Source organism: Nematolebias whitei, chromosome 18, assembly GCF_014905685.2.
Source record: "Nematolebias whitei isolate Nwh7 chromosome 18, NemWhi1, whole genome shotgun sequence".
Lineage (NCBI taxonomy): Eukaryota > Metazoa > Chordata > Actinopteri > Cyprinodontiformes > Rivulidae > Nematolebias > Nematolebias whitei.
The window spans coordinates 4,172,051-4,183,661 of record NC_056515.1 but is presented as its reverse complement, the minus strand read 5'-3'; the positions used below and the strand labels follow the sequence as shown (position 1 = coordinate 4,183,661).

General features: G+C 41.9%; 1 protein-coding gene across 1 annotated transcript in view; it reads left to right on the top strand.

The window, feature by feature from the left end:
* The first annotated feature begins 1,703 nt into the window (after window positions 1-1,703).
* Window positions 1,704-11,611, top strand: part of mbd2 (methyl-CpG binding domain protein 2) — a 41,045-nt gene continuing 31,137 nt past the window's right edge. The window contains exons 1-2 of the mRNA XM_037692475.1: window positions 1,704-1,963; window positions 10,981-11,140. Coding sequence (XP_037548403.1) covers window positions 1,851-1,963; window positions 10,981-11,140 — 273 coding nt within the window. The 5' untranslated portion in view covers window positions 1,704-1,850. The remainder of the gene's footprint in view (window positions 1,964-10,980; window positions 11,141-11,611) is intronic.

Below are 11,611 nucleotides of genomic sequence, written 5' to 3'. Positions count from 1 at the left end.
TTCCCAGATCCTAATGGACAAACTACTCACACTAGGACTATGCCCCTCCCTTGGCAACTGGGTCCTGGATTTCTTAACCAACAGACTGCAGTCTGTGAGGATCCACAACTTCTCCTCTTCCACAATAACCCTCAGCACTGGGTCCCCTCATGGCTGTGTGTTTATCCCCCTCCTGTTCATTCTGCTCAAATATGACTGCTCCATCCAGGCTGTCATATTGTAAAGTTTGCAGATGATACAGCTGTGGTTGGATGCATCACAAACAACGAGTATGGCTACAGGCAGGAGGTGGAACACCTGGAGAGCTGGCACAGGAAGAACAACTCCACATCAATGTAAAGAAGACAAAGGAGATTATTGTGGATTTCAGAAGGAGCAAACACACCTACTCCACCCTGAACATAGGAGGATCTATGGTGGAAATGGTCTTCAGTTACAGGTACTTGGGTGTGCACCTGAATGACAACCTTAGCTGGGACAACAACACTACCAGCCTGATCAAGAAAGCTCAACAGCAACTCTACTTCCTCAGGTGGCTGAGGCAAGCTGGTCTGGGAAGCTCAGTCCTCACCTCCTTCTACAGTGGAGTATCCTGTGCTCCAGCATTAATGTGTGGCATGGGGACTACACAGTTGCAGAAAGGAAATATCTGCAGAGAGTGGTGAAGGCTGCACAGAAGACTGTTGGAGTCAGCCTCCCCACCATCACAGACATCTACACCTCCAGATGCAGGAAGAGGGCCACCTGCATCATGAAGGACCACACTCACCCAGCACACACACTTTTTGCCCAACTCCCCTCAGGCAGAAGTTTGTGGAGCATTAAGTGTAGAACCACTAGATTAAGGAACAGCTTCTACCCTGAAGTGGCTAGACTCATAAATCTCTAACCAGGATAATTGCTAAGAAAAAAAAATTCACTGTAAAGCCAGTTTGATTGGTAATATGTGACTTATCTGTGCTGCTGATCACATGCTGCTGATTATCTCATGCTGCTGTATTCATTCATACTCATCTGCTCACCACAGACTCATGTTCGGTCTGATATTGTTACACAGTATTGTTTTACATTTTTAGTGTTTTGTGAACATCTTTTAGTGTATCATCTGGCATTTGTTTAGCGTACATCTTAGACCCTTATATATTGTTTTTTTATACTTTATATGTTTGCTATTTTTGGATGTAACTGGGACCCTGAGTACATAATTTCGTTCCATCTCATGTACCACATGTGATGAGAATGACAAAAAAAATTGTCTTGGTACTCCATCCTGGTATTGACGGAGTGAGACCTCTTAATCAAAATACACGATCTCTGACTGACTCATCCTGGTAGTGACGAAGTGAGACCTCTTAATCAATAATACACGATCTCTGACTGACTCAATCCTGGTAGAGACGGAGTGAGACCTCTTGATCAACAATACACGATCTCTGACTGACTCAATCCTGGTAGTGACGAAGTGAGACCTCTTGATCAACAATACACGATCTCTGACTGACTCAATCCTGGTAGTGACGAAGTGAGACAGCGTGCGTGATCGTGTCGTAGTAGTGATCTCAGACGTCACAGGCTGCTGTTGGTCTGGTTCAGATCAGTTTAGATCTAAATAAGCTGTTGGTTGGACCGAACCGAACCTGTTCAAACCCGGAACCCGCCTCGGTTCAACTTTCTGTTTGAGTCAAAACCCGAAAAGAGAGAAACCGGGGCGGAGGATTTTTGGGACGGGCTGCCGTTAACGTCCGTGACGTACGTGGGTCTGCTGCCGGGGTTCGAACCACTCGTTTTCACCTCAGGAACTCGCCGAACCTTCTGTCGGACTCGTCCAGAGCCGCGTGGGGTTCCGACCCATGATGGAGCGGAAGCGGTCAGACTGTCCGGCTCTGCCGCCCGGCTGGAAGAGAGAGGAGGTGATCCGGAAGTCCGGACTGAGCGCCGGAAAAAGCGACGTCTACTACTACAGGTAGTCCTGATGGACCGGGTCGGAACCGGCTGTCCGAGCCGGTTTCGGGTTCAGCAGAGCAGAACCGAGCTGTTTACTCTGGAAGGAACCCGCCGGGTTCTGATCGGACAACGTAAACAAGTGCTGGTGAATTAAAGTCCGATTCCGTCAATTGTAGAGCCGAATCAGCACGTCTTCTAAAAGGTTCTGATGGAAAGTTCTGACCCAGTCCTAACTTCTATGTCTTATCCTCCGCAGAGCAAGAAGTCCTTATCGCCCGCCGCTGAAAGCCTAGAGGCGGGCGATAGTGCTTTTAAACCTGGTTTCTGCCTGTCTGTTGGCAAAATATCTTCTGAACAAGTGGTGGTCGGATTTCAATGAAACTGTCAGACAGTAACCACTGGGTGATCATGTATAACTCATTACTTTGGGAGTCAACAAGATTTAACATGGCCGCCATAGCTAACCCACTTTTAAAATACAAGCGTGGCAGCTGATTTCACAGATAATGAGCTTAAACTTGTAGTAGCTGAGCGTGATCTCTCTAAAGACTTTGAGGGCTAACAGACGGTAGCCAAAAGCTCGACATTAAATGCAGCAGGCGATATACATCTGTTTAATTATACAGGTTACAGATGACAAGCTAAAATTAGTGAAGCAGTAGCTAAAATTGAGCAAAACCGATGCTGTAAATACAAAAACTGTAGCTTAAATTAACAGCATATAAAAAGCTACAAGTAGCTGAATCCTTAAATTAGCAAATCAGAGGCTAAAAGCTGAAAGTTGCAAAACTAGTTAAAGAAATTAGGCAGTAGCTTGAAGAGAAAAGCAGCTGAATAGTAGCTAAAATTAGCGAAACATGCTAAGGTAAAAATCAACAAAGCATTAGCTAAATATATGGTGATAAATGGACTATACTTATATAGCACCTTTCTAAAGACACTCAAAGCTCTTTACAACACATTTACCCATTCATACAGCTCTATACTAGATCTGTTCAAAGAATAATCAGAGCTTTATCACATTCATACACTGACGAGACTCACATCGGAGGCAATGAGGGTTCAGTGTCTTGCCCAAGGACACTTCAGCGTGTGACCGCTGGTGGAATCAAACCCCCAACTCTTGCATTGGAGGACGACTGCTCTAACCACTCAGCTATGGCCGCCCCAAACAAAACAGATATTAAAATTTAAGAAAAAATGTAAAATCAGAAACATTGATTCCCAAGTTAAAATTAGCTAAACTGTAGCTAAAACCATAGTTAAAATGTAAGAGTAGCAGAATCTTAGCTAGACGCTATTATTATCAAAACAGAAGCTGAGGTTGAACTTAACGGAACCATAGCCAAAAGTAGCTGAACTGAATGTAGAAGCAAAAAGAGGCTGAACAATAGCTAGAAATGAAAGCAGAACAGTAGCTAAAATTGGCAGATGCCCAAGTTAAATTTAACAAATCATTAGCAGAAATGAGCAAAACAGATGCTACAATTAATCGATTTTCAGTTATCAAAAGAATCAGCTGAATTGTTTTTAATTCTGTGTCTGCGTGTTTGTTTGTTAGTGAAATATCTCATGAGATCTGATTTGTTGGACCTTTAAAGTGCTAATCGGCTGAACGTTTCAGCCTTGATTCAAGACGGCACCACAGAACTCTCTCTAGCTCTGGCATTTTTAGAAGTACTGAGCTAAACTTTGGTGTGGTAGTAGCCAAGACTGATCCTCTGAGCATCCTCTGAGCGCTGATGCGTCTTTAAAATGTGGGCGTGCAGCACGGCGAGCGACAAGCATTCCTGGAGCTTAGGTTCTGATGAAGCATGAACGGGACCAGATGTTGGACTTCCTGCCTCGTCTCCTCAGTTTGACTCGTCTCTGCATCTGGTCGCACAGGAAGCCTCAGCTGCAGGCGTGTTGGTGAGCCCAAGCTCACTTCCTGTCGCTCAGCGGCAGCAGTGACCATGATGTGGGCGGAGCCTTGGCTGTGAACCGCAGCGAGGCTTTAGTTTCAGTTTGGGTCTGGATGTGACTCATGAGTTCCAGTAACGGCAGCAGGAGCAACAGCCAGCCGAGGCTCATACAAAACACCAAACTTTATTGACTGTTAACAAACGGACACGCTGAACTTGGAGAGTGATGTCGCACAGACACTTCTCTGAAGCATTCCAGTCAGTTATTTTACTGACAGAAACAAACCGAAGCCTGCAGGAAGAAACATCACACACTGGAAACATTTATATTCATCTAAATGCTGAGTCAGCATTTACTCTGTTTTCCTTCTCTTTCTGTGTGTGTTTTGTGACGGAACTCCTCCTGCAGACTAGTTCAGCTGTTCCTAAATCAAAACTCTTTCAGCTGACTGGTGCTGGTGCGACTTTTATACTTTTTCAAAACACAATTTCAAAATATTTCCCCATAATTCTAGTAATTCATAATTGAGATTCTAGAATTGTGCCACTGAAGGTGGCTGCATGTTGGAGTAGCTCCGTTACTTTTTTCTGAGATATTACTTTTGAAAACTTTAATTTCTCTTTTTTCTTGATATAAATCACTTTTTTTGGACGATTATTTCCTCTGCTGTCGGATGCTGTGCAGCTGGAAGGATTTTTACAGAACTATCTTTGCTTTTGGGGCGGCTGTGACTGAATGGTTAGAGCAGTCGTCCTACAAAGCAAGAGTTGGGGGTTCGAGTCCACCCACAGTCACATGCCGAAGTGTCCCTGAGCAAGACACTGAACCCCTCACTGCCTCCGATGTGTGTCCCATCAGTGTATGAATGTGATAAAGCTCTGATTAGTCTATAGAATATTATTTTCAATTAGCTTTGTAGAGATCTAGTAGAGTGCTGTATGAATGGGTAAATGAGGACACAGGTTGTTGTGTAAAGCACTTTGAGTATATCAAGAAGATAGAAAGATGCTATATAAGTGCAGTCCATTTACCATTTACATTTGTTATGATGCATAACCATAACAACAAGGTTGTTTTTTACAACTGGGAGCAGCTGATTAATGTCTCCAAAGCTCAAATAATATCTCAACTACAGCCCCAAATCCCAATTGAGTTAAAAAGGAGGCATTGTGGATGCAGAGCAGGAGCAAAGAAGAGGGAGAAAGAGAGAAGAATGAAATCTCTTCCATTGATCATGATGGGCAATGTGAGATCAATGGTAAACAAGTTGGATAAACTTCAGGCCCTAACAAGTACCCATTTAGAGTATCGGGAATGCAGGGTTATGTGTTTCACTGAGACATGGCTGCAGGATCATATCCCTGACTCCAGCGTTTCTCTGCCAGACTTTATAACCATACGAGCAGATAGAGATTTAAAGAGGAGTGGCAAAAGCAAAGGAGGTGGGTTGACAGTGCTTGTGAACAACAGATGATGTCATCCTGGACATGCTACTGTGAAGTGTCGTCTCTGCAGTCCAGATATTGAACTGTTAGCACCAAGTTGTCCATATTATTTGCCAAGAGAGTTCACCAGTGTTATTTTGCAACTGTTTACCTTCCACCCAGTGCTGTTGCCGAGACTGCGTGTGATGTCATCAGCTCCGAAGTTGTCAAGTCAAGTCAACTTTATTTATAGAACACATTTAAAACAGAACCTGTTATCAAAGTGCTTAACAACAACAACAATCAATGAGAGTAAAATTAAAGAGAAAAATATATATATATAATACACTAATAATAATAACTGAAGAATTAATAAAAAGCATTTAAAACATAGGGTCACAGATTAAAAAACACTAGCTCAATTTACACTGTATGAAATGCCTGAGAGAACAGATGTGTTTTTAGCAGGGATTTGAAGTGAGGAAGGAAGGTAGGCTGCCTGATGTTGGGGGGCAGGTTGTTCCAGAGTTTGGGGCCCATGACTGAAAAAGTCCGATCTCCTCTGAGCTTCAGTCTTGTTTTTGGAACAGCCAAAAGCAGCTGATCGGATGATCTCAGGGCCCAAGAGGGAACGTAAGGTTCCAGAAGCTCAGAGAGGTAAAGGGGTGCGAGGCCATTTAGGCATTTGAAGGTCAACAGAAGAATTTTAAAGACTATCCTCGTACGAACAGGGAGCCAGTGAAGGGAGGACAGAACTGGAGTAATATGTTCAGACCTACGAGATCCAGTTAAAAGCCGAGCAGCAGCATTCTGGATGAGCTGAAGACGTGAAATGGAGGCCTGGCTGATCCCAGCATACAGTGCATTGCAATAGTCCAATCGGGTCATGACAAAGGTGTGGACTAGTTTCTCAAGGTCGGGTCTGGACAATACTGGCTTGAGCTTAGCTACCTGTCTGAGTTGGAAGAAGCTTTTCTGCAGAACAGAGTTGATTTGTTTGTCAAACTTGAAGTCAGAGTCTAAAACCATCCCGAGATTTTTACCAGACTGCTTCAGATATGGCTGAAGAGAGTCCAGGTTGACAGGATCAGTGGTGGCAGTTGAGCTAGGGCTAAAAACAATTACTTCAGTCTTGTCATTGTTAAAACTTAAGAAATTTGAAGCCATCCAGGCCTTAATGTCATCCAGACATTTTAACAGAGGGTGAATGGAGCAAACACTTGCTGGTTTCACAGGCAGGTAGATCTGGCAGTCATCAGCATAGCAATGGAATGAAAGACCATGTTTCCTCAGGATGGATCCCAGTGGGAGCAAATAAAGTGAGAACAGAAGGGGTCCAAGAATCGAATCCTGTGGGACCTCGCAAGAAAGAGGTAACGAGGCCGATATATTATTACTAACCTTGACACAGAAGCTCCTGCCACTCAGGTATGAGCGGAACCATTCTAATGTAGCACATGTGATCCCAACCCACTGTTCCAGCCGTGATATAAGGATACTGTGGTCAACAGTATCAAAAGCAGCAGTAAGGTCCAGGAGCACAAGTACCACAAATTGACCAGAATCGTTTGATATCATAATGTCGTTACAAACCCTTACTAATGCTGCTTCTGTGCTGTGGAGTTGCTTAAAACCAGATTGAAAAATCTCGAATATTCTGTTCTCATTCAAAAACTTGTTTGAATGAAAACTATTTCCTCCAGGATTTTGGACAGGAAGGGAAGTTTTGAGATTGGTCTGAAATTTGAGCAATTTGAAGGGTCAAGTCCAGATTTCTTAATTAACAGATGAACTACTGCATGTTTGAAAACATCGGGAACCACACTTGTCACAATACTACTATTTACAACAGTAAGAACAGAGGGTCCAATCGTGGGTAGAACTTGTTTGAAAAACGACGCAGGAATGGGGTCAGCAAGGGGAACCGGAGGGTTTCATCTGACCAACGACTTTGTTTAGAAATGGGAGTGAAATGGGTTCAAACTGTTTTAAGACAGCTGAGCAAGGGACAAAGACAGAGGGGTCAGTTGTGGACTGGAGGATGGATGACCTAATCAACTCTACCTTATCAGCAAAGTATCTGGTAAAGTCGTTGCAGATGTCAACGGAGGCCTCCATGCTGGCAGACCGAGGCACGTTTTAAATGGAATTTACGGTATTAAAAAGAACACGGGATTATGACTGTTTGAAGCAATGATTTGGGAGAAGTATTTGTTCATTTCAGATTTAACGATGCTCTGATAATCTTTCAAACATGTTTTTAACATAATAAAAGGAACCTGTAATTTGTCCTTTTTCCACTTGCGTTCAGCTTTCCTGCATAGATGTTTGGCCGCTCGAGTGGTCGCGTTCAACCAGGGGTGTGGTGTCCGCTTTGGTCGCCTGATTTTTAGCGGGGCCACGAGGTCTAAAATCTTAGAGCAGGTCACATCATGCCTACTGAGCAGCTCCTGCGTACTAATACAGGCAGAGGTTTCAGGGACTGAATCAGCATCAGTAATGAATGCAGAGGAAAAAAGGGCTGCGGTTGAAGAGTTAAATATCCGACAACTCTTGGCTGGAGCGGGGGATTTAGACTCATGAATAACAGAGGTTTCGAATGAAATGGGTTTGTGATCTGAAACAATAGCATCCCCAATTTCCAGATTAACCACAGAGAAAACGTGAGACAGAACTAAATCAAGTGTATGGCCCTGTTGATGAGTTGGACCAACAACATTTTGCACAAGGTTGAAAGATTGTATCAGATTTAGAAACTCCTGCACCAAAGGCTTGTCAGGACAGCAAACATGTACATTAAAGTCTTCCAGAATCAAGACCCTGTCGTAAAAGAGCAGTATTCCAGTCAGAAATTCCTTGGAGCATTAAAAAAGGCACAATCCACCAGCAAAAGTTCAGAAAAAACACTTAACTCACCAGGGACGAGCCAGGTCTCTGTAACAAACATGACAAGTGACTTAAAAAAGATCAACAAGCTCATAAAGAAGGCTGGCTCAGTTTTTGAGACTCCTCTTGAACCTTTGGAGATGATTGTACAAAGAAGGATTCTTCATCAAATGAAGAACATTATAGACAACCCTGAGCATCCTCTTCATCAGACTGTCATACATCAACAAAGTGTCTTCAGTCAGAGGCTTCTTCAGATCTGTTGTAGGACAGACCGATACAGGAGATCCTTCCTGCCCACAGCCATCAGCATCTATAACAACTCGTTAATGAAACCAGTATGATGAGTTACAACAACATTTAATTTCCCTTTGGGATTATTAAAGTATTTTTGAATTGAATTGAATTTGAATTTAAAATACACAGATCTCTTAGATGCATAAGTGGGGTAAAAAATGACCCCAAGGGTTGTTATTCTTCAAAATCTCTGAAATTAAAAGTTTTTACTCTTCCATATTCCAGGTATTCCTCATAAAACATGTTTGTGACTTCAAGCAATTTGAATTTTTTAAACTGTTTTTATACATTTTAAGAAATTGCAGTTTTTGTGTCACTACCCCAGTTTTTCATAAACGGGGTTAAAAATGACCCCAAGCATTTCCTATAGAATCTCAAGGGTTTGCTTTGGGGAACTTTGATTCTTACCAACTGTGACTGTCAGGATACATTTTCTGTCCCACTTACATGTCTGATGCCTGCAGTTTCACCATCAGGAGATCAGTTTGACACAGCAGCATACATGTAAGTATTATCTTCATTTATCAACTCCATGGCTTTTCTGTGATAGAATATCATGTTGGTCAACAAAGTAGACTCTAGGTAGCTAACTCCAAAATAATGTTAGTAGTAATGTTAGTACTCTGCTAACATTACACTAGCTTAGTAAGCCAGCTGATAATACTGCATTTGTTGTGTAGAGACTAACTGTATTCACAATTCCTTGTAACAAGTGCTAACCTGTTAGGTAACCTATTATATCATTATTGAATATTGATTGGTGCCTGTGTGTGTGTGTGTGTGTGTGTACACATGCATGTCTGTACCTTTACTTGCATATAAATGCACAGACATTTACTTAGATAGCTACATAATGATTTATAGTTTTGTGTCATTCAAACATTGTCTGTTTTATGTTTTTTCATCTAGACTATCATGGTTTCTTGGAGGACAGCTAGGAGACCCAAAGACGTTGTTCAAGATATGATCCTGAATGGATGGGATGAAGAGCCCATCGGTGGGATCTGACATCGCGGATGTAGAAGATGCAGATTATTGTCCACCTGGACATGTCAGGCTGTCTGGGAACCAACCTGCCTCTGCTGAACAAGATCTGTCAGACACGGAGGAGTCCTCTGAGTCCTCCAAAGAGAGAATAGATATTGTGTCCAACAGAATGAGCCACAAGGGCTCTTACTGGGCAGAGTTATCTCCCACTCAGGCTAAAACACCAAGTCACAATTTGCTGAGAAGTCAGTCAGGGCCTGCACCTGGGGTAAGCACCATCTCTCCAATAGATGCATGGAAGCTGTTTATCACTGATAGTATATTAGAAGAGGTGCTGACATGCACAAACATAGAGGGAAGAAGAGTCGCAACAAACAGAGGAAAAGAGTGGAAAAATCTAAGCAAAGAGGAGTTCATGGCCATTCTTGCAGGAAGTGAGAAGAACTGGGATGTACCAATCTGTGTGCTCTTTGGGAGTCCTACACAACCCAAGGTACCCTGAACCTACCAGCCTACATCACTGAAGCAATTGGAAGGTGTGGAGTGACAAAAGTTGCAAACAAGTAACAGGAGAGAGGCACAGAGGGCCAACAGAAGAGAAAGATGTGCCAGATGTGTCCAAGAAACAAAGACTGCAAAGCCACCAATTAGTGTTGGAAATGCAGTACCCCAGTGTGCAATGGTCACAGCCAAAAACAAATAGTTTGTGACAACTGCACATAGTGAATAGAGAAAAGACGTTTGTGTGGACACATGTGAGTGGACAGTGTTCTGGTCGTATATTCATTCTCTTTTTTTTTTTTGTCTGTCAGACAGATGGACATACTAACAATAATTTATGAAGATTTTTTTGTTATTTCTTGTGAGAAAATGTTATAAAAAGTTATGAATAAGCATGGTAAATGTAAAATCAGTCTTTTGTTGACCCAAATATAATAAATATAATTGCCTTTAACCAAAATCAAAGACATCTTTTAAATTCATTACAAAAACACATTGATTCTAAGTGGGGTCATTTTTGACCCCACTCATGGAAGAATGAAGGTATTGGTCGTTCGTGCATCCAAGGGTTAATTCCTTTAAAAGCTTTGCTCTCTTTAAATTCAGCGCCTTCAGCTCCTGACTGTTTGGTATTTTTATGCTTTTACAGCTTTTAGCTACTGTTCTGCTACATTTATCTCCCATTCTGTTTCTCGTAGCTACTATTTTGGTACTTTTAGCTATAAGCTCCCATTTGCTACTTTTTGATACCATTCTGTGCCAGTTAGCCTTTAGCTAGTCTTTTGCTACACTTATTCAACCTTTATTTACAGGCTAGTCTCATTGAGCCTCAAGGACTTGTTTACAAGAGAGACATGTACACTTACTGGTAGCTTTTAGCTTTAATTTTTCAGCTTTTAGCTCAGAACAGAAAACATCTCAACATTAAAATATATTTATAATTTTTTCCATTTACTATGTGTATTTACAAGTTTTAGTGAAGATTGTGTGCGTTTATTTTTATTTGTTTATATGTTTGTGTTTGTGTGTAATTCAGTCCAAAGGGGAAGAAGTTCCGGAGTAAGCCTCAGCTATCCCGTTACCTTGGAAACGCCGTAGACTTGGCGTCTTTTGACTTCCGTACAGGGAAGATGATGCCCGGAAAGCTGCAGAAGAACAAACAGAAGTTCAGACATGACGCGCTCAGCCTGGCCAAGGTTAGACCGTATGGGGCGGGGCTACAGACCTGTGTAAAGATTAGTTCCTCCCACAGAGAATATCTGATGTGTTCAGAACACAGAAACCGAGCAAGCGTGTGTCATGAATAGGGCTGCAACTAACGATTATTTCAATAATCGATTCATCGGGCGATTATTTTTTCGATTAATCGATGAATCGGCAAAAAAAGACAACGTTTTAATTTCCACCCCTTTATTCCAAAATTGAACATTTGACTTACATAGCAATTCCCACAAAAACAGGTTGCTATTTGACTATTCTGTTAGTAAAATATTGAATAATAAAAAATAAAAGTTAGTCAAATAGCTTAAAAAAATAAATGTACACAAAAATATATACAAATGTATCTTTATACCTGCATAATATGTAGCTACTTTGTAAAATGTGTCCTTCAGGGAAGAGTGTAACCTGGATTAAAAGTGTGGATTATTGTAACCTGGATTAAAAGT